We start from the raw sequence: 18392 nt of genomic DNA, 5'->3' as shown, positions 1-18392 counted from the left end.
TAACATTACCACATTTTACAATTCAGTCATTCCTCACCTTAGTATACCAAATTGTGTTCTATTAATAATATAATCACACAATCCACAATTCATAATTCATAATTCAAACAAATACAATACATTTATACATATTAACCTACCATATGAACTTACTAGGTAAGATTAGAAACAATTGCAGTGTCAGGGACGAATTTGTAATTTTTCTTTTTCCTCGATTAATCTACTAGTTGATTCGATTCTTGATCTATACGATAATTCATTTCAAAATATCAATGCTAATTACCTTATAACAGTTTATTTAACGCATATGATATCCTATTATCATTTTCATAATTTCCTAAAGTTTTATATTTTATTCAATTTAGTCCCTAAAATCGAAACCATCATATCTCTCACATTTAAGCCCTGTTTTACAATCTAGTTTCAATTACATCCCTGCATAGCTCTCAAGCACCTATATTTATAGAAATTTCATGCTAATTTTGAAATGATTACACTTTAGTTACTGTACTCAAAATTAACAAATTTCTTTTTACAAAATAGTCCTATTCCATATCTAAGCTTCAAATTCTACCATTTAACATCCAATAAGCTTCAAAATCAACAATTAATAATTTTAAAATATTTGACAGTTTTACAATTTAATACTTGGGTTAGCTAGATTAAGCTACAACGATCTAAAAAACATAAAATCTACGAAAAATGGGCATTGAAATCACTTAAATGCAAAGAGAGTTTGACTGAACTTAAATCTCCCTAAAAATGGTGGAATCGGGTGGAAGAAGGAGAAATGGAGAAGATGACACATTTCTTCAATTATTTAAACAAACCTTATCTTACATATTTTCCAATAAAAAAATATGCCTTAACCGTCCATAATATTTCACTATGGTCTATTTGCCACATAAACCCTTGCACATTTATTAATTAATCCTTTTTGCTATAAAATTTTCAATAACGATTAATTTTTACGATTTAGTCCTTGTACTTTAATTACTAACCGATCAATAAAAATACCAGACCAAAAATCATTATAACACTATAAATGACTTGAAAATATTAATAAATAATATTTACTAACTCGATCATCGGAAAACCGAATTCCAAAACTGTCGTTTTCGGTACCACTAAAAAACAGGTTGTTACAGGAAAAGAACTTCAAAGAGGTTTGTGTACTTCTTACACTCCTTGGTGGAAGGGATAGTGGTTCTCATAGTTCCAAGAGAGGTGAACCTTGGATGTCCAAGAAAAACAAGTGGGGGCATGTTGTGTAGACTCCTCAAGGATAGAAAACTAGGGCTTCCTAAATCTGTATTTTTGAGGTGGAGGGATTTTGCATGAGTAGAAAAGCCGAGTCTATGGTTTCTAAGCGGCTTAGCAAAGTTTAGGGCTCCCCTTAAAATGCGAGGGTATCGCGACTCCAACATTTTGTAGTTACTTGGATGTCTAACCTTTGATGTGATGGATAGCTTGTCGAGTAATTTGTGTGCTACTATGAAAACTTACGAACTCCTCAAACTCCATTTTCTGAACCTACGAGGAAAAACCATGTTTTTTACTCTCTCTTTTCTAGTTTTCTTATTTATAACAAAAACTATAAAAGATGATGAGTGAAACCTCATAAAAATAAATTACAAGTTACAATTGGAATCCTGGACAATTTATGTTCAAACTTGATTTTGGTACAAATGAAGTCATAGTTTGGAGATAGTGAAACAGTTAGAAATATTAAAATTCAAATCCCCTAATAAATGCTGCTTGAAACTATAATAAGGAATCAATTGAATTGAAATTTATATCTTCAAGTTTTGTTCATAAAACCATTTAGCTTCAGACTCAATTCAACTAAAATATTTAATCATCCACTACTATATTCCTTTTAAGACAGAACTTTTGGAATTTAATGTAATTAATTTCATAAATTCTCAATTTAACCAATTCTTCAATATTTTTGGACTCAAAAAACAAACACAAAAACATTGAACAACAAGTCACAAATAAAAAGGTGCAAGTTTGAATTGAATTAGATTAATAAAATAGTTGAGGGAGGAGCAATCACAAACCCGAACATGAATCGTAAATTCTTTTTCTAATATTCACTGTTGGTTCTCTTATAAATTTGTTTTAATTCAATTCTCATTATATGTAAGCCTTATCTTTATTTATTCGATCTAAGTACGGTCTTTAATTACACAAATTTGATTATAGTTATAGTTCTTTAAACATATATGATTTGTAATTATACTTAAAAATAAAATAATTTAGAAAAAAATATGTAAGCATATTAATATAATAAGAAAATAGACTTTGAAGTAAGCAATGAATTTATTTTGTAAATTAACTGGTATAGATGTGATGGATATTGAAGTTAAATTGAATAGTTTGTTAAAGTGCCGTTTTAGCTTGCATAATAATACTACTAAATGCACTTTAATGTCTTCATGTATTTTAATTCTCTTGATAAGTTTGCATATTTATGTTGCATTTATATTTTAAATTGTCATTAATAAGATAATCTTATAATTCAGGTAACTAAGCCTGAAAAGGGAATGCTACCCATAAAAATAATTATATACTTAACCTTTTCAATCATATTTATCAAACAAAATAAATAATAAACCTCAAAGTAATAAGAAAAACAAAAAAAGAACACACGAATTTTATGTAGAAATTCTTTTGGGAAAAAACCATGGGCAGAGGAGAGGAAATTCACTAATGTTGAAAAACGAATTATATAAGAAGAGTTTCGACTACATCTATTTAAAGCTTAAAAAACAATGTTCTATTCAAAGCCAAATAGAAGAAGTATAGTTCTATGTATTTATTTTTTCAACAAGTGTCGAGATTCGAGTCACACAATATCTAACAAGTATCAATTGAGTTCTTCATATGTGGTATTCAATATAAATCCCACAAACCTTCGTTTGTTAAAAAATTTAAAAAAGCAAACAAAAAATATTCTAAAATAAGTTGAAAAGAAAATAGAGAGAAGATGTACTTCTGCTCTTTTTCTTTTTTCTTTTTTCTTTTTATTATAATTGAAGAAGGAGAATAGAGTTATTTGAGATCGAAGTTAAACTCGCATGCTTACAACTACTTTTACTATTAGAATAAAAGGTTATTCGCTTTGCTCAATTTTTTTATATTAACTTAAGTTTAGGTTAAACCTTTAGAATTATCATACGTTAATCTAAATCCTGTTATAAGCTTTGAGAAGACTTGATGACATTGATGCATAATTGAAACTGGCTTAAGGGAAAAGTAGCAATCTCCTATAGTTTACAATCAAATTCAATTTTTCAAACATTATGTAGATGAATTCCAGACGACAAACCCTACCTCCGTTGTATGCAGCGCATTGGCTACCTTCGCCACCACCGCCTTGGTAGTTGGGTTCTCCTATACAATAATGCCATTCCCAATTAGTGCCTTCAGTGTGGTTGTCGGGTTTTCCACCCATTACTTTCTAAATGTGACCCATTCTTCAACTTTTTTTATTCAAATAGTTAATTAAATCATTAAAGAATAGGAAAAAACAGATGGAATTTAATTAAAAAAATTAAAATGTAATCAGTATAACACAATTACAAATGTAAGTCAAAATAATTATAAATATTAAATTATTATAAACGGAATGTTCGAGTAACCGCCAGATAAAATCAAATCATTATAATACAAACAGGACTAATTAACGTATTATAAATGTCGAAGTTAACCAAAACCTCCACTTTTGGGAATTCAACCAACTAAAAACTTGAAACACAAATCTTGTACCCATAATAAATGTTAATATAAAGCAAGGCATAAGTGAAAATGATAAAATGATTTTGGATCTTGTGGGCTTATTTGTATGAAAGTGAACCCATGAATCCTAGCAAACTCGGGCTTCTTCTACCCTAATACATTGACTACTCGGTCCAGTCCTATTTCTTTATTTACAGTTTATAAAAAAATAAAAGAGAGAGAGAGAATCAGTCCAAAAGAAAGAAACGTTACATCATTACATGGATTATTTTGGGAACTTTAGAATTTATAATCAAATTCCTCCAATCATCTATTTTTAGTTTAATTCATTTAATCAATTTATCCGATTTATTAAATAAACTATTAAAATTATATAAAATAATAATTTAATCACCAATTCAATTAGTTCCCATATAAACCAATCTAATCTATCTCGATCGGATCGATTCTCGATCTAACCAATCGTAATAACTAACCCAATCTAATTTAAACATGTATACAATTTTTTTCTCTCTAGAAAACATAATTCCAATATTTGTTTAATTTAATGAGAAAAAGATAAGATTTGTATAACAGTGGAAAATATCAAAGGCCTCACCCTAAAATTGATTAATGGTAAAATTTTCCCAATTACCTAATTAATATTATTCTTTAATGTTATTATTTGTATCGTGTATTTGTTTTTTATATATTTTTATTGTATTTTAATAGTGTTTGAAATATTTTTATATTTAATTTTAAGTTTTAGGTTGATTTTTTTCTATATATGAAATAAAACAAAATTTATAAAAAAATGGATTTAGTCCAAATTATTTAGCAAAATATACAAAAGTCTTTTTTTTTGTGTGTAAGTGGGGCTAAACCAGAAAATTTTTTAGGAGGGCTAAAATTAAATTGTATACTTTTACAATAGTAAAATGTAATTTCACGACTTTAATATCTATATCTTTATATTTTTAAAGGATTAAATCAATTTTTTATCATTTTAGGAGAGTCAAAATATAATTTTATCTTTACTTATTTAAATTTTTATAAATTTTAAAGGTGCATAAATCAAAATTTTTTCTATTTTAGTTACTGTGTGCAAAGCTTTAGGCTATATATAAAAGATGCTTTGCATGTTCCTCATGGTGTTCTTAAATCATACGTTTAACATGACACTACTATAAATAATATATTAATTACCATTATTGTAAATAAATAAAATAAATTACTATTATTACAAAAAATAGAAAATTTCTTTGTTTGAGTTAAAAGATAAAAAAAAATCATCAAAATTATAAATGAGAAGGGTAAAATGGTTATAAAATAAGGATTACCCAAGGTTTTTAAAACCGGATCAGTAGTTGAATTCGTTTGTCGGTCTGATCGATCAGTTCGATTCGATTAAATAAATCACTAGAAATTTATAAAAAAATAAAAAAAATTAAAAATTTGATTCAATCGATTTTTTGCCCAATTCAACCAATCTGTACCAATTCCCAAGTTAACTAGTTCAATGCCATTCTTTGAGCAGATATCTTAACTATTTCCTAATCCAATTGATCTGACCGATTAGTTCGATTTGTTTCAAACAACCTTGAGATTATCTTAAAATTTTACGTAATCTAATAAAGCGTGGTATTGTAATTACTTTCGAAAGAATATCATGTATTGTAATTACTTTCGAAAGAATATCATGTAAAACTATCAAGTCAAAGTCGATTAAGATTTAGCTCAAATAGTATTTGTAAGAGGACATAGATTTAAATAGGCTGAAGCACATTATTCTTCTATTTATGAGTTAAGGAGGGATTATGAATAATTTTAAGCATTGTCTCGAAAAGAATAAATATGATAGAAAACTATAATGAAATTATTTTGAAATGAAATATAATAGTTTAATGCGAAAATTTCATAAAAACTTTAAAAATTTTAGATAAATAAAAGGCAATAAATGTTGGGATATTCTCCATAGCCAATAAAACTAAATAATGAAGAGCATATTTTATTTCATTTAATTACAAAATTAGTGTAATAAATGAAGCAGTTCATTTAGGTATGGTATCATCTAATGAAAGAATATTCCCACAAATCTTCACATTATTAGGACTTCCTCACAGTTTGGCATTTACAATTATTAATATATCTATCACAAAATCAATTTTCTTTTATTTTTTATAGAAAGAATTTAAATATTCTCAAATAAAGCCGTTGATCACTAAAAGGTCAAAGTTGTCCAATTATTTTTTTATATTATTTTCTCCTTATTAGGTTCAATTCCACATGTAGTTATTAAATTATGGATAAATTTTCATTTTGGTCATTTAACTAAATAAAGTAATAATTTGATCATTAAATTACTCAAAGATTTTCATTTAAGTCACTAGATTGTTAAAATCAATGTTATATGGCTTTGTTTGTTTGTATTACCTGCATTAATCGAAAGCTTCTTCTTTTTTCCCTTTTTTTTTTAGTTTAGCTTTTGTCATGAAACAATTTTTAGATGTCACAAATCTGCTAATCAAATTTCAAATAGTTTTTTTTTTTCGATCTCCGAAATTGACAATTAGATAGACTTGGATTTAAGGTAAGTTCTATTACTCATCGATGGGTATGATCCATTATATCGACCGTCGAATCGTCACTCAGAACTCACTAGTAAAACTTTTAAAAAAAAATTAATAACCCAATGACTTAAAAAAAACCTTTCAAATAATTTAGTAAATTAAATAAAAAATTTCAAATAACTCAATGATTAAAACAAAAACTTACTCATACTTTAATAACTAATGATGTAGTTTAACCAAAATAAATTGGGAGTAAAAAAGTACATGGATACAGCCATGGGTTACGTCAAAACTCAAAACAGCACACCATATTCCTTTGTTTCAAACAAAAGGGCCGGTCAGGTCTTTTACTTGTTATTTCGCACGCTAAGCACAAACAACTCCCAACTCCAACAACAGCAATGATCTTCGTTTTCTTTCCCTTCTTCCTTAACTAGCCGCCCTTATCTGTCACTTTTCAGGTTTGGTCTTTCCTGTCTACTTCTTTCTTTTTCGATTCTTCTTTTTTTTTTTTGAGGTTTTTTTTAGATGTTTTTGCTGTTGGGTTCTTTTCTTTTCATGATTTGGTGAATTGAGCCGTTTCACTTTATTTTATTGGTCATGGTTTTCTGGGATTTTCTATTTCTCTCCTAGTACTTTTTCCAACTTTGATACTCTTTTTCTTTTGTTCTTTTTCATATATATATATATATATATATATGTACTTCGTCAACTGGAAGTGACTTCGAATTTGATCACGAAGTTTAAAGCTTTGATTGAATTTTGCAGGGTTTGCTATTATGTTGGAGTTAACTGTTTAAAACGCTTTTGGGAGGCTTTAAATGAAAGGGTCAGCTTTGATATCTTATCAGGGTTTCAGGGATCATTGTTGATTCAGTCAACTCAACCGTGAAGACTTAGGTCAAAATTTGCAGTGGCCTTTTAAGAAAGAGAATTGAACGATTAGAAAAATCTCTTGAAGTCGTCTCCTTTGTTAATTTGGAGATGAAAAGAGAAACCCAGTTTGAGTTTTTTTCTTTTTTGTGATTGTTGATATTAGATTTTGTTTATTGGGGTTTTACCTTGGTTACTGTGCATCATTAATACGCTGTATTGAGTATGGGCAACATTGAATGAAGTAATTAAGGTTCCAGGAGTTGATTTTGCTATGTTTCTCTCCTTTGATATTACTTGGATGCAACTAGCAGAATAAGTGATGCTTCATTTGTAGCTTAGATTTTTATGGTGTTTGAGAGTTAACTCATTGAGAATGGCTGCCTCTATGTTTGGTCTACTCTTGTTTATGCAATTATCAACATTCTTTGCCTCTGGGATCGAAGTAAAGTCGAAGATTTGTGGTGGGGATCACATAGCCTACTCGAATTTGTATGGTACTGAATTGTTTTATTTGAACGGCAATCAAGTAGATAAAGTTTTGTTCTGCAAGGTCCTACAGTTGCACTATGCAGATCATTGTGAGTTGGAAGGCTATAGTGGAGCCAATTGTGGTTTGGACGTTTCATTAGGTAACACGCATTGTTTCAGGTTTCTGATTTTGTACTTATGAAGTTTATTACATAATAGAAATAAATTTCTTAGAATCTTTATCAGTAGGAGGAGGCCGAAAATTATTGCAAGAGCCGAAAAAAGAAGATGAGGGACCTGATGATGATCTGAAGGGGAAGAATAATGGAAAATATCCGGCCTCAACAAAAGTAGGGTTAGGAGCAGCAGCTGGAGTGTTGTTAACCTGTGTTTTTATTTGCCCCTGTCTTTACAGGAAAAAGAGAGCAACTGACCACACTGTTCTTTCAAAGGATTCAAATTCGAGTGAGTCTTTACTTATATTACAATTTATAAACAACATAGCAGTGTTGTGAATGATGGTTCTGTTTCTGCAGTTGATTCAGCTCCCCCTTTAGAAATGAGTATTCATTCTCTTCCTGAGAAGGTTCCGGCCAGCCCACTTAGGATACCACCTAGTCCTTCAAGATTCTCAATGTCCCCACAACTCAATAGAATCAGGTCAGTGCATCTCAATATGACCCAGGTAGCCAGAGCTACCCGTAATTTCTCTTCCGCTCTAAAGATAGGCGAAGGAGGGTTTGGAACTGTTTATAAGGCCCAGCTAGATTCTGGCCAGATGGTTGCCATTAAACGAGCAAAAAAGGTAAGTAAATATGCTTACCTATATTTATTTCTACAACATTTCTCCAATCGTTTTCTGCTTTATTAGAAAAATTTGTGTTATATATGGGATGACAAGAGTGAATCATTGCACTGAAGTCAGAATCATTAAATTTACAAAACAGAATGTTCGGATTGTTAACAGATATTAACTGTCTGCATATTAGAGATCCACAGGATTCTCCTATTGGATGTGTTCCTACATAAGAGTGCCACATATAAAAGTAGATGGGGATAAAATATGTTTATTTTCAGATTCCGATGACTTACTCTCTTTTGACATGCATTCTTTAGCATGTTAGTTTAAGACAGAATTGCAGAAGCATCTTAGATTTCATAGTCTAATAATTTGTAGGGAAGATAACAGTGAATCAGTTGACCTACAAGAACACTAACATTGTAAGGCTGACACTAGGAATACAACATAGGTTGTAGAAGAACTGCCAGTTCGATCACTTATTCCTTTGTCAACTTGTAGAGTATGCTAACAGCTAGGACCAGTGGCTATGAACACCAAAGAATGTAAAATGTGCACATTGGACAAAATGTCCTAAAGTTATATGCTTGTAACAAGGTTGAAACTTTCTCACATTCATTGTTTTCTTTTATTATTTAAAAAGGATTCCTAGATATTGACTTGGTAAATCTCTTGGCTATTGGCTGTATGCTGGCTTTATTATTGACAGACTTGAAACTGGCTTAAATATTTAAGATATTTTTTTAGTGCCTGCTTCATGATTTAAAGTTTAAGCCATCCTATTCTTCGGGTCTGCTATTTGGTTGACTGATAAAAGAATATTGTCTAGGAACATTTTGAGAATCTGCAAACTGAGTTCAGCAGTGAAGTTGAACTTCTAGCCAAGATCGATCATAGGAACCTTGTGAAGCTACTTGGTTATGTTGATAAAGGGAATGAACGGCTTATCATTACAGAATATGTACCAAATGGTACTTTAAGAGAACATTTGGATGGTAAGTTATCTGCCCATGATAACTACCAAAGTCTTGGGTCAACAACGATATTGTTAAAGGCTTAAAATATAATATTATGTTGCCATTCCTGGCAGGTCAGCACGGCAAAATCCTGGATTTCAATCAGCGTCTTGAAATTGCTATTGACGTTGCTCATGGCCTTACATACCTCCATGTTTATGCAGGTAAGCAAACACCACCCAACCCAGACTCGTATATTGTCTTTCTATCATGGCCTCACATACTCATATATTTCAGCCTGTGCCTTCTCATAATACCTTTATTTATCATGAACCAGAGAAGCAAATCATTCACCGAGACGTGAAGTCATCCAACATTCTTCTGACAGAAAGCATGAGAGCTAAAGTGGCTGATTTCGGATTTGCAAGAGTTGGCCCAATGGACTCAGACCGAACACATATTTCAACCAAAGTGAAAGGAACAGTTGGTTACCTTGATCCTGAGTACATGAAAACCTATCAACTCACAACCAAGAGTGATGTCTACTCTTTCGGGATTTTACTTATTGAAATTCTCACTGGCCGCCGTCCCGTGGAGCTAAGGAGGCCAGTTGAAGAGCGTGTGACACCTAGATGGGTAAGCTTGTTCTTCCTTCTCTTGTTAAGCTTTTGACTCCATTCCTATCATCATTACTTCGGCATGGGCAACCAATATCTAATTTATCAATCTTTTTTCTTGGTCAAATACTTTACTTTCATTACGACTCTCATATCTTAATGAAAAAGAAGTAGACCTAAAGTAGAATCAGGCTAATCCTGCACCTATTGGATGTCACCACTTGAGGTTGACCATATGAACTAAATCCCAAGTTAACAGGCTTTTCGCCTTATGTTTACTAAATAAGATTCTCATAGCGTTTTTGTTTTGAAGGTGTGAGTAAAAGAGAAAAGGAAAAAAAAAAGTGATGGGTAAAGAAGCAAGGTAGTGAAGTTGGCTACCAAGACCCATGATATTGTGTCTGCAAAAACAATAACACAGTGTTTGCTTCTAGTTCCTTTTACACCTGGGAATTCATTCATGGTTTGAATGTGTATATACAGGCATTTGACAAGTATAATGAAGGACATGTAGTGGAATTGGTGGATCCAAGGATGGAAGTAGTAGATGCAGAGATACTAACGAAGATGTTTGCATTGGCATTTCAATGCGCAGCACCTGTTAGAAATGATCGTCCGGAGATGAAATCTGTGGGAGAACAGTTATGGGCAATTAGGGCTGACTATGTTAAGACCTCAAGCCGAGGGTAACTCTACATTATCTAAAACTAGTTCTCACCTCACCTCTCCCTTTGGCTCAAATCTTGGTTTTCTTTTTCTTTCTTTTACTGCTACCGTTTGCTGTTGTTCTTTCTTTTGGAGCATACCGTGTAATATCCAAATTTGGTGTTAACCAAAAGCTATGATGCGCTGTTCGATCCTTTTTATAATATCCTCTTTGACTGTGTCAAAAGGAAATATGAAAGAGTATTGCTTATCTTTCATTTTTATTGGCTTAATAATAAGATGCCCCTTAATAGGTTAACAATGTCAAATTTTGTTTGGGTGAATGAATAGCAATAAATGAGTACAAATGAATGCAATGCCTAGAAACCATTACCATATCTGGTCAAAACCCTTCAAGAAAGCTCTTTCGGAAAGCCGTAACTAGCTTATTAATGCATACAAAGAGATTTAACCAAAAGCAAAAATTGTCAAGGTTGGAAGATTCTGACTTGCCTCAACTCCTGCAGTAAATGCAAAATACAAATTTCGTAAGGGTTCAATGTGATTCCTCGCTGGGTTAGTCTTCGCCTGCGAGCTAAATGAGGGTGCTGAATCATAAAGGGAGAGAATCATCGTACAACTCGGTGCAGTTTAAGAGTACAAGACTATATACAAATTTAATTCCAAGAGTAAACCCCATTTGCAACAACTGAATGAGATCCCCCACCTAGAATATTTTCAGTAAAAGGGGGAATTGAAACCTCAATCTTTTCCACCTGCTCCTTACCAACGATGGATGCAAACCTAATATGTGTTCCGGCATGAAATCATGCCTTGTCAATATGCCCACCACTGGTGCTCTCTGCAGTCACAGTATCAGGCATTGAATAATATGATGAAAATAATATCTAAAATGAAAACAGTGTACATGATAAAAAAGAGGAAGAAATGCAGTCAAATTTTAAGACAAAAGAATGAGGAATCAAGTTTAAGGAAAATGAATATGATAGTTTCTTACGCTGGAGATCTTGGGTATGACAAGTAGGTGTCGCAGACCAACTTCACGGAAAAGTATGAGAGCCTTAGCTAGTGACATCGTGTCCACAACTGTGTACGGTGAAGCGTTGGTAAAAGGGTGTAAATCCAGGAACATCTCCATCTCCTCATCTGTCAATTCTATGTCTTCTATCTTGTCAACATTACCTAAGCCCTTCTTTGCAAAATCATCTGATGAGAAATGCCTAAAAGCATCAGCACCTAACTGCACAGGGGTGCACAAGAACGCTTTCTTCTTTAGCAGTGCAATAAGATGAGCACGGAGGATCAAACCATACAAAACTGGGGATTCAGAATGTGGAGACTCATCAATAACTGGAAACCCGTGATGCATTGTGGTTTTGAGGATGTGTACGATATTACCGACCTTCTCAATTCCATGACAGAGCTGAAGCGGGCCAGAGACAACATCAGCAACAGTTAGCTGTCTCATATAAGGTTCAGCATGAGTTTCTAGGTATGGAAAACCTTTTACTTTCATGATAAGGTCATAAACATTGCCATTAAATGCATCCGCTACAGTCTTGGAAACAAGGAGAACCACCATTATTAATGGCAACAGTAATAGATTATTGGTCAATTCCAGAATTATAACACACAAGGAGACTGTCATCCTCATAGATCCACCAAGAAATGAAGCCGCACCAAGTACAGCATAAAGACCATGACTAAGATTTCCCCAAGAACCAATTAACATTCCGATGAAACGCCCATAAGATGCTCCAGTTACTATCACAGGTACAAATAGCCCTGCTGGAGCAACAATCCCGTAGCTAAAAATACTTAGAATGAAGCAGGTGACAAAAAATATGAGCATTGTTGAGAGCTGAAACTCAGAGTCAGTATTCTTGCTAAAAAGATTCCTGATAGCATCATCATTTGTGTTGAAAATGAGGCTTGCAAGATCATTGTAGTGACCAGGGGAGCACTGAAATTTCTTATAGTTACCAGATCGGCCTATCGTGGGACAGTCTTCAGATGCATCTGAGGGGCATGATTGGCAAGATACAAGCCATGGTAATCCAAAAAGCAGACACGATGTAAAAATGGAGATCGTGCAAGCAATAAAAATTTTATAAAAAGTGCCTTTCCTGAGAGGAGAAAAAGAAGGGGAAATAAGCATAGAGAACGACCCAGTAAAGTATATCATGCCAAATACTGGAAACGGTAATTGGTGCAAAAAACACATATCTAAAAATAGAACTTACTCGTTAACGAGGTTGTATACTTTGAGAACCTTAACTAAAAGGAAATTATAGAAACTTCCCAATATGCCCCCAATAACTCCAAGAGCAAGAACAGGAGGTACATCGGCTAGGTGATACGAAACATTTGCTGAATAGACGTCAAACATTATCAAACCCCCTTTACCAAATAGCCCACACTTGCCACTTAAACAAACATCAATTAGGGCTCGAAGTATGATTGCAACCACAGCAGTCGTAAAGAAAGCTCTCCAAAGAAGGGCACTTCTCCACCTGCAGAAAAAACAAGGATATTATCATAAGATGTCAAGTTTTGGAAATTTGATCTTGTCTGAAAGAGACCATGAACACCATGTGCATGTGCATGATGAATTAAAGGAAGGAAGGTGATTCTCAAAGTAAATTATGTTATATCAACAGCATAGAAGAATCACAATTGGTCTTTCTACCTCAGCAATTTTGAATGAACTAGCTATAGACGGATAGCAAAGAGCTATATTACTCGGCATATTATGGACTATAATGGCCCTATATCTGTTCTGCCTGCCATCTTAGAAATAAACAACATTAATTAAGACAATTTAATCAACCATCGGTGCAGAAAGGAGAATAAATGATTTATGAAAAAACAAATATGGATATGAGAATTTGAAGACTGAACTAAAATCAGAAGGCTGACCTATACTATTGCCTAATACAATTCCGTTTTTGGTCAAACAATAGAAAGGGAAAAAGAAAATGAGACAAGTGTGAAACCTTCAAAATACCAACTAAGAACAGTATGCAGTAACACTCAGTACACTGATGAAAGGATAGTTAATAATATATCAAAATGGTGCTGCAAATGGATGTATCAGTTTATGTACCAAGATGCCATTTCTTCAAGAGCAAACAGCACACCTCCGACCGGGGCACGGAAAGCAGCAGCAATTCCAGCTGCTGATCCACATGTTACAAGATCTCGTCGGTCTCTGTCATTTTTAAAGAAACGAAGCCACTTCCATGTTAAACCATATCTTCTCGACCCACCTTGTCCAAACAATGCTGCAATGCATGAACCAGTATGCACCATGGGCCCTGCCTTTCCGACCAGCAGAGAAGAAGACACTGCAGCAATGCTTCCCACAATCTGCACCATTTCACATGATTATGAATATCAAAAGAAAGAATACGGACCGTACCTCCTCAATTCACAAAAATTTAAAAAAAGAAAGAATAAATTCTAGTATAAATATTGAACTTTGAAAGTACAAAATCCTGTAACTCGATAACTAATTAGATATTAACCCAATTTATTAGTGATTTAATACAATTAGAATTAACAAACAAACTAGAATATAAAATTTAGGTAACAAAAGGCAGTTCTTTCTGCATCAAGTTGAACATCACAAAGTATCTTCGATACACTAATAATTCATTGTTTGTAACAAAATTTAGAAACCATTAAAAACAAGATTAAGCAAGTAACTACCTTAACTATTAAAGTTCGTATTGAAAGTATTCCCGGAGCATCTACGCCGTTCAAGTAAGCCTTCACTTCCGGTATACCGGAACCGGCAGCGGCGGGAGAAATAAACGCCGTAATGATGGCGGCAAAGAGAGTTAGAGCCAAATTCGATAGAGAAAACACTAGAAATGCCATCCAGTACCTGCACGAATAAATAAAAATAAAAATTTCTTCAAATTTGTTATTTTTTAAACTGTGAGACAATCATAATAGTGGAGTATATGAATCTCTTGCTGCTAAAGTTTTGCAAATATTTGGTGCAAATTATTTCCAGTTAAAAAAACAGGAAAATAGTAATATATGAAATTCATCAGTAATTATAAAAAAGAACAAAATAAAGGGACCTTTGAGCAAGCATCATGTTAGAAGTGATGACGAACTTAACGCCGGCGATATTCTCAACGGCGAGATTATTGAAGAAACCAGCGAGACTGACGAAACCGCCAATCAAAAAACAGAGAAGCCATTTCATGAAAATATATTGAAAAATCTGGACCTTTCCACGTGCCCTCCAGTCTTGTTTGAAGAAATCATTCTCCACAATCCTTCAAAAAGAACAACACTGAACCAATTAAAAAAACAAAAATAGAAAGAAAGGAAGTTATGTAAAATGATAGCTTACTCATAATCGAGGCTTTCGATGGGGCAGACGTTGGCGCCAACGATGGCGACCTGAGAGGTGGAATTAATGGATCGCTGCTGGTGAGAGAGTAAAGGAATGGTGAGAGAGTCATGATCTTGGGTTTGGAACGGTGGCGCATCCTCTGACATGGCCTCACGTGGGGCGGGATTTTGGGGTGGCTGGTCTGGTGGTAGAGCTTGTGTGGAGGCGACGACCAGTAGAGATAGACAGAGAAGTCAAAGGTTGAATTTCTGTTTGTTTTTTGTTTTTTTTTTTTTTTGGTTCAGAGGCAGTTTGTACCAAATATTTTTCCTATAAAAATGAGAATAGAGAGATAAGAGTTTTTGAGAGAGTCTTAAATCGTGAATATAACTCTAGAAAATTTTATATATAAAAATATAAAGCAAATTGCATCATTAGTCACTAAATTATTGGTATGTTTTCATTTTGGTCCTTAATTAGAAAAAGTTACAATTTGATCACTTAACTATTCAAAAGTTTCCATTTAAGTCGCAGAATTATTCAAAAGTTTTTGTTTAAGTCACTAGGTCGTTAAGTTTTTTTTCATACTTTTACTAGCGAGCTCCAAGCGACAATTTGATGATCAGTATGTTGGATCAGTACCCGTTGACGAGTAAAAAAACATACATTATATCCAAGTTGATCTGAGAATCAATGTTGAAGATATGAGAAAAAAACTATTTGAATTTTGATTCACTAATTCGTAATATCTAAAGTTGTTTCATGAAAATGTTGAATTGTAGAAGAGAAGGGGAAAGAGAGTTGTCGATTGGTGCAAGCAATGTGAATTGAGAAAACCATATAATATTGATTTTAATAGTCCAATGACTTAAATGAAAATTTTTGAATAGTTCATTGACCAAATTGTAACTTCTTTTAGTTAAGTGACAAAAATAAGAACTTACCCATAGTTTAGTAGCTTTTTTTTTTATAGAAGTAATATAAAAAATTAATTAATTATGAAAATGGGTTAAGAAAAAAATATTTACGAAAATGGATTGTTTTCAATAGTATTCGCCGGTGTTGTTTGACACGCCGGTGTCACCACCCTTTTTCCCCTTAATCATCACCTAATCATCATATTAAAAAAAAAAGAATTTTTTGTCATCACTGCATTAGGCAACACCAGTATCTATTTTTTGAATTACTCATGAAAAATATAAGTATTCATGAAGAAATATAATATTTTTTAATGGGTGTCACCGGTGTGTCAGGTGACACCGGTGAAAATTTAAAAAAAAAAAATAAGTGAAGCAGAAAAAAAATTTGAAAAGAAACAATTGAAATAGAAAAAAAAAACAAAAGGGAGCCTATGAACTATGCTTGTTTCATATGTGATTCTTGTCTTTTTCTCTTATCAGTGCCACCAACAATAGATTGAAAATTTCAGAAAAGAAAAACTAAAAACAATTTCAGTTAATTCAACTCAACTTGAAATTCATTTCACTCGACTCGATTCAAAAAATTTTCAAATCGAGTTAGAATGATAAAATAAAACTCATCAACTCGATTAACTCAAAAAAAATTCACTCAATTTGATTCGATTCAATTCAACACCGACCCCAGAAACATATAAGCTTCATCTTTGTTAGAGCACCTATCCCATCTAACTTTAATATCATTTCCAACTCTAAGCAACTCCTTACATTCAGAAATAATGTTGCTAAACTCAGACCAATCCTCCTCCTTGGAGTATATTGCATTGTAAAGATTTTGTAGCATTAAACCCCAACCTCTTCTATACGACAACATTAAATCAGACGCTTGCCAGGCAGCATCAAAATGGTCACTTCCATTTTCTACCATGACCACCAAGTCCCTTGGAGGTTGTATTATCAAAATTATAATGAGTTTGAGTACAAATTAACGTTGTTAGAATTGGACCGAAAATTCATAAATACAATGATATAGGAAAGAAATTGAATTGGCTGATTCAAGTTAGAAACGACCAAAATAATAATTAAATACAATTTTCTATTTTTAATATATATTATTATTTTTATGAATATTTAATAATTTATTTACTTAAATTGGACTAATTGAATGAATTAAAATTAATAGTTTAATCAGTCCAACTACCAATCCGGTTATAAAATATACATTAATGTAGTTAATTAGTTAATTTATGTTATAGTTAAGTTATTTAATTTAGTATATATTTGTAATAATTAATTTGGATTGAAATTGTTAATATAAACTACTTGAAAAAAGTAATTTTATTAAATGATATTAATGGTGAAAGCATTAATAAGGTATTCATTCAACTAAAACAACTTAGGCTGAGACCTTCCATAATATTAGGTATAAATTGATAAAATTATATATTTATAAAAAGATTGAGATTTTGAATCCCTATATTTTATTTTTAGAATTTAATTTAATTTTAATTTTTATATTTAAAATTTAAGTTTAATTATTAACAGTGTTAAATTTATTTTATTAAATTCAAGTAACAATAAATTTAATAAAAATTAAAATGAAAATAATTGTACTTACATTTTCAACTTAAAAATTTAAAATATAATTTTTAAAAATAAAATATCATAGAAAATGGTGAAATGAATAGTTGGTCCGAGTGGGTGGTGTGCAAATGGGGCAGAGCAGAGGAAAGAGAAAAATCCGCATGCGGCACTGCACCCAACATCCGGAATTGGAAACTTGCCCTTTCTTAATTTCAACCACTTACCCCCTTTACCTTTTGCGTAACAAATACCTCTTTCATCCCATTCGTTTTAGTTCTTCAATTTAATAAAAAAATTTATTTTAATCATTTATTTAATTACGGTCTCGTTAAGCCTTCAACTTATATTATTTATCAAATCACCATAAAATAAATAATAATAATAATTTTATTAACTTTGTTGATGTTACTTATCATATGAATACCACATCATCAATTAATTAATTTTTAAATTTTAAAATATTAAAATTGTTTAAAAATTATAAAATATATATATATATATTTTAAATTTAATTAATTACTAACATGACATACACGTGAATTGTCATGTAGATGTCAAGTTAGTAGAGTTAACATATGTTAATTTTTCTATTAATTTTAGAGTGAATTAACAAACAATACAAGTTTAAAAGCTAAAAAGAAACGGAAAATTAAATGGAAAAATAAAATGATTCTTTTGTAAAGTTAGAGGGTTAAATAAGTTATTATACTTTTTTCTTTAATAAATAAAGTTTAGGATTAATGTATTTTTTTACCTTTTGTTTTGATAAATCATAGAAAATTTCATTGAAAATATTTTTTAATATTTAATATTTTAAATGTGTTTGATAATCATTTTAATTTTTAAAATTTCAACAAAGAAAATG

The 18392-nt window shown here is 31.8% G+C and overlaps 2 protein-coding genes across 4 annotated transcripts; one reads left to right on the top strand and one right to left on the bottom strand.

Moving 5' to 3' along the window:
• Window positions 1-6586: 6586 nt before the first annotated feature.
• On the top strand, window positions 6587-10932 carry LOC105772748 (calmodulin-binding receptor-like cytoplasmic kinase 3). 3 transcript variants are annotated; one of them, XM_052632962.1, is made up of 8 exons: window positions 6587-6754; window positions 7062-7798; window positions 7887-8102; window positions 8174-8442; window positions 9266-9431; window positions 9527-9616; window positions 9730-10028; window positions 10493-10932. In XM_052632962.1, the coding sequence occupies exons 2-8, from the start codon at window positions 7543-7545 to the stop codon at window positions 10697-10699; spliced, it is 1503 nt and encodes a 500-aa protein (XP_052488922.1). In that variant the 5' UTR covers window positions 6587-6754; window positions 7062-7542; the 3' UTR covers window positions 10700-10932. The 3 variants fall into 3 exon arrangements, with proteins under 3 accessions (XP_052488922.1, XP_012449629.1, XP_052488921.1); XM_012594175.2 differs by having other exon boundaries at window positions 7884-8102; XM_052632961.1 differs by having other exon boundaries at window positions 7872-8102.
• A 90-nt stretch (window positions 10933-11022) lies between these two features.
• On the bottom strand, window positions 11023-15377 carry LOC105772747 (putative chloride channel-like protein CLC-g). Its single transcript, XM_012594171.2, has 7 exons — window positions 15045-15377; window positions 14767-14967; window positions 14387-14564; window positions 13782-14044; window positions 12919-13188; window positions 11673-12801; window positions 11023-11516 (listed from the first exon to the last, which is right to left on the bottom strand). The coding sequence occupies exons 1-7, from the start codon at window positions 15191-15193 to the stop codon at window positions 11382-11384; spliced, it is 2325 nt and encodes a 774-aa protein (XP_012449625.1). The 5' UTR covers window positions 15194-15377; the 3' UTR covers window positions 11023-11381.
• Window positions 15378-18392: the final 3015 nt, after the last annotated feature.

This window comes from Gossypium raimondii, chromosome 6, assembly GCF_025698545.1.
Source record: "Gossypium raimondii isolate GPD5lz chromosome 6, ASM2569854v1, whole genome shotgun sequence".
NCBI classification, from domain to species: Eukaryota; Viridiplantae; Streptophyta; class Magnoliopsida; order Malvales; family Malvaceae; genus Gossypium; species Gossypium raimondii.
This window is presented reverse-complemented; position numbering and strand designations above follow the sequence as displayed.

Bases quoted from the DNA above. Each gene is read 5' to 3' on its own strand.
- LOC105772748 (XM_052632961.1), top strand. From the start codon at position 7,543: ATGGCTGCCTCTATGTTTGGTCTACTCTTGTTTATGCAATTATCAACA. The intron at 7,799-7,871 runs GTAACACGCATT...TAAATTTCTTAG, and splicing joins TGGTTTGGACGTTTCATTAG to AATCTTTATCAGTAGGAGGA. The intron at 8,443-9,265 runs GTAAGTAAATAT...AATATTGTCTAG, and splicing joins CCATTAAACGAGCAAAAAAG to GAACATTTTGAGAATCTGCA.
- LOC105772747 (XM_012594171.2), bottom strand. From the start codon at position 15,193: ATGTCAGAGGATGCGCCACCGTTCCAAACCCAAGATCATGACTCTCTC. The intron at 13,189-13,781 runs GTACATAAACTG...TTTTTTCTGCAG, and splicing joins CTTGAAGAAATGGCATCTTG to GTGGAGAAGTGCCCTTCTTT. The intron at 12,802-12,918 runs GTAAGTTCTATT...TTCTCCTCTCAG, and splicing joins GTATACAACCTCGTTAACGA to GAAAGGCACTTTTTATAAAA.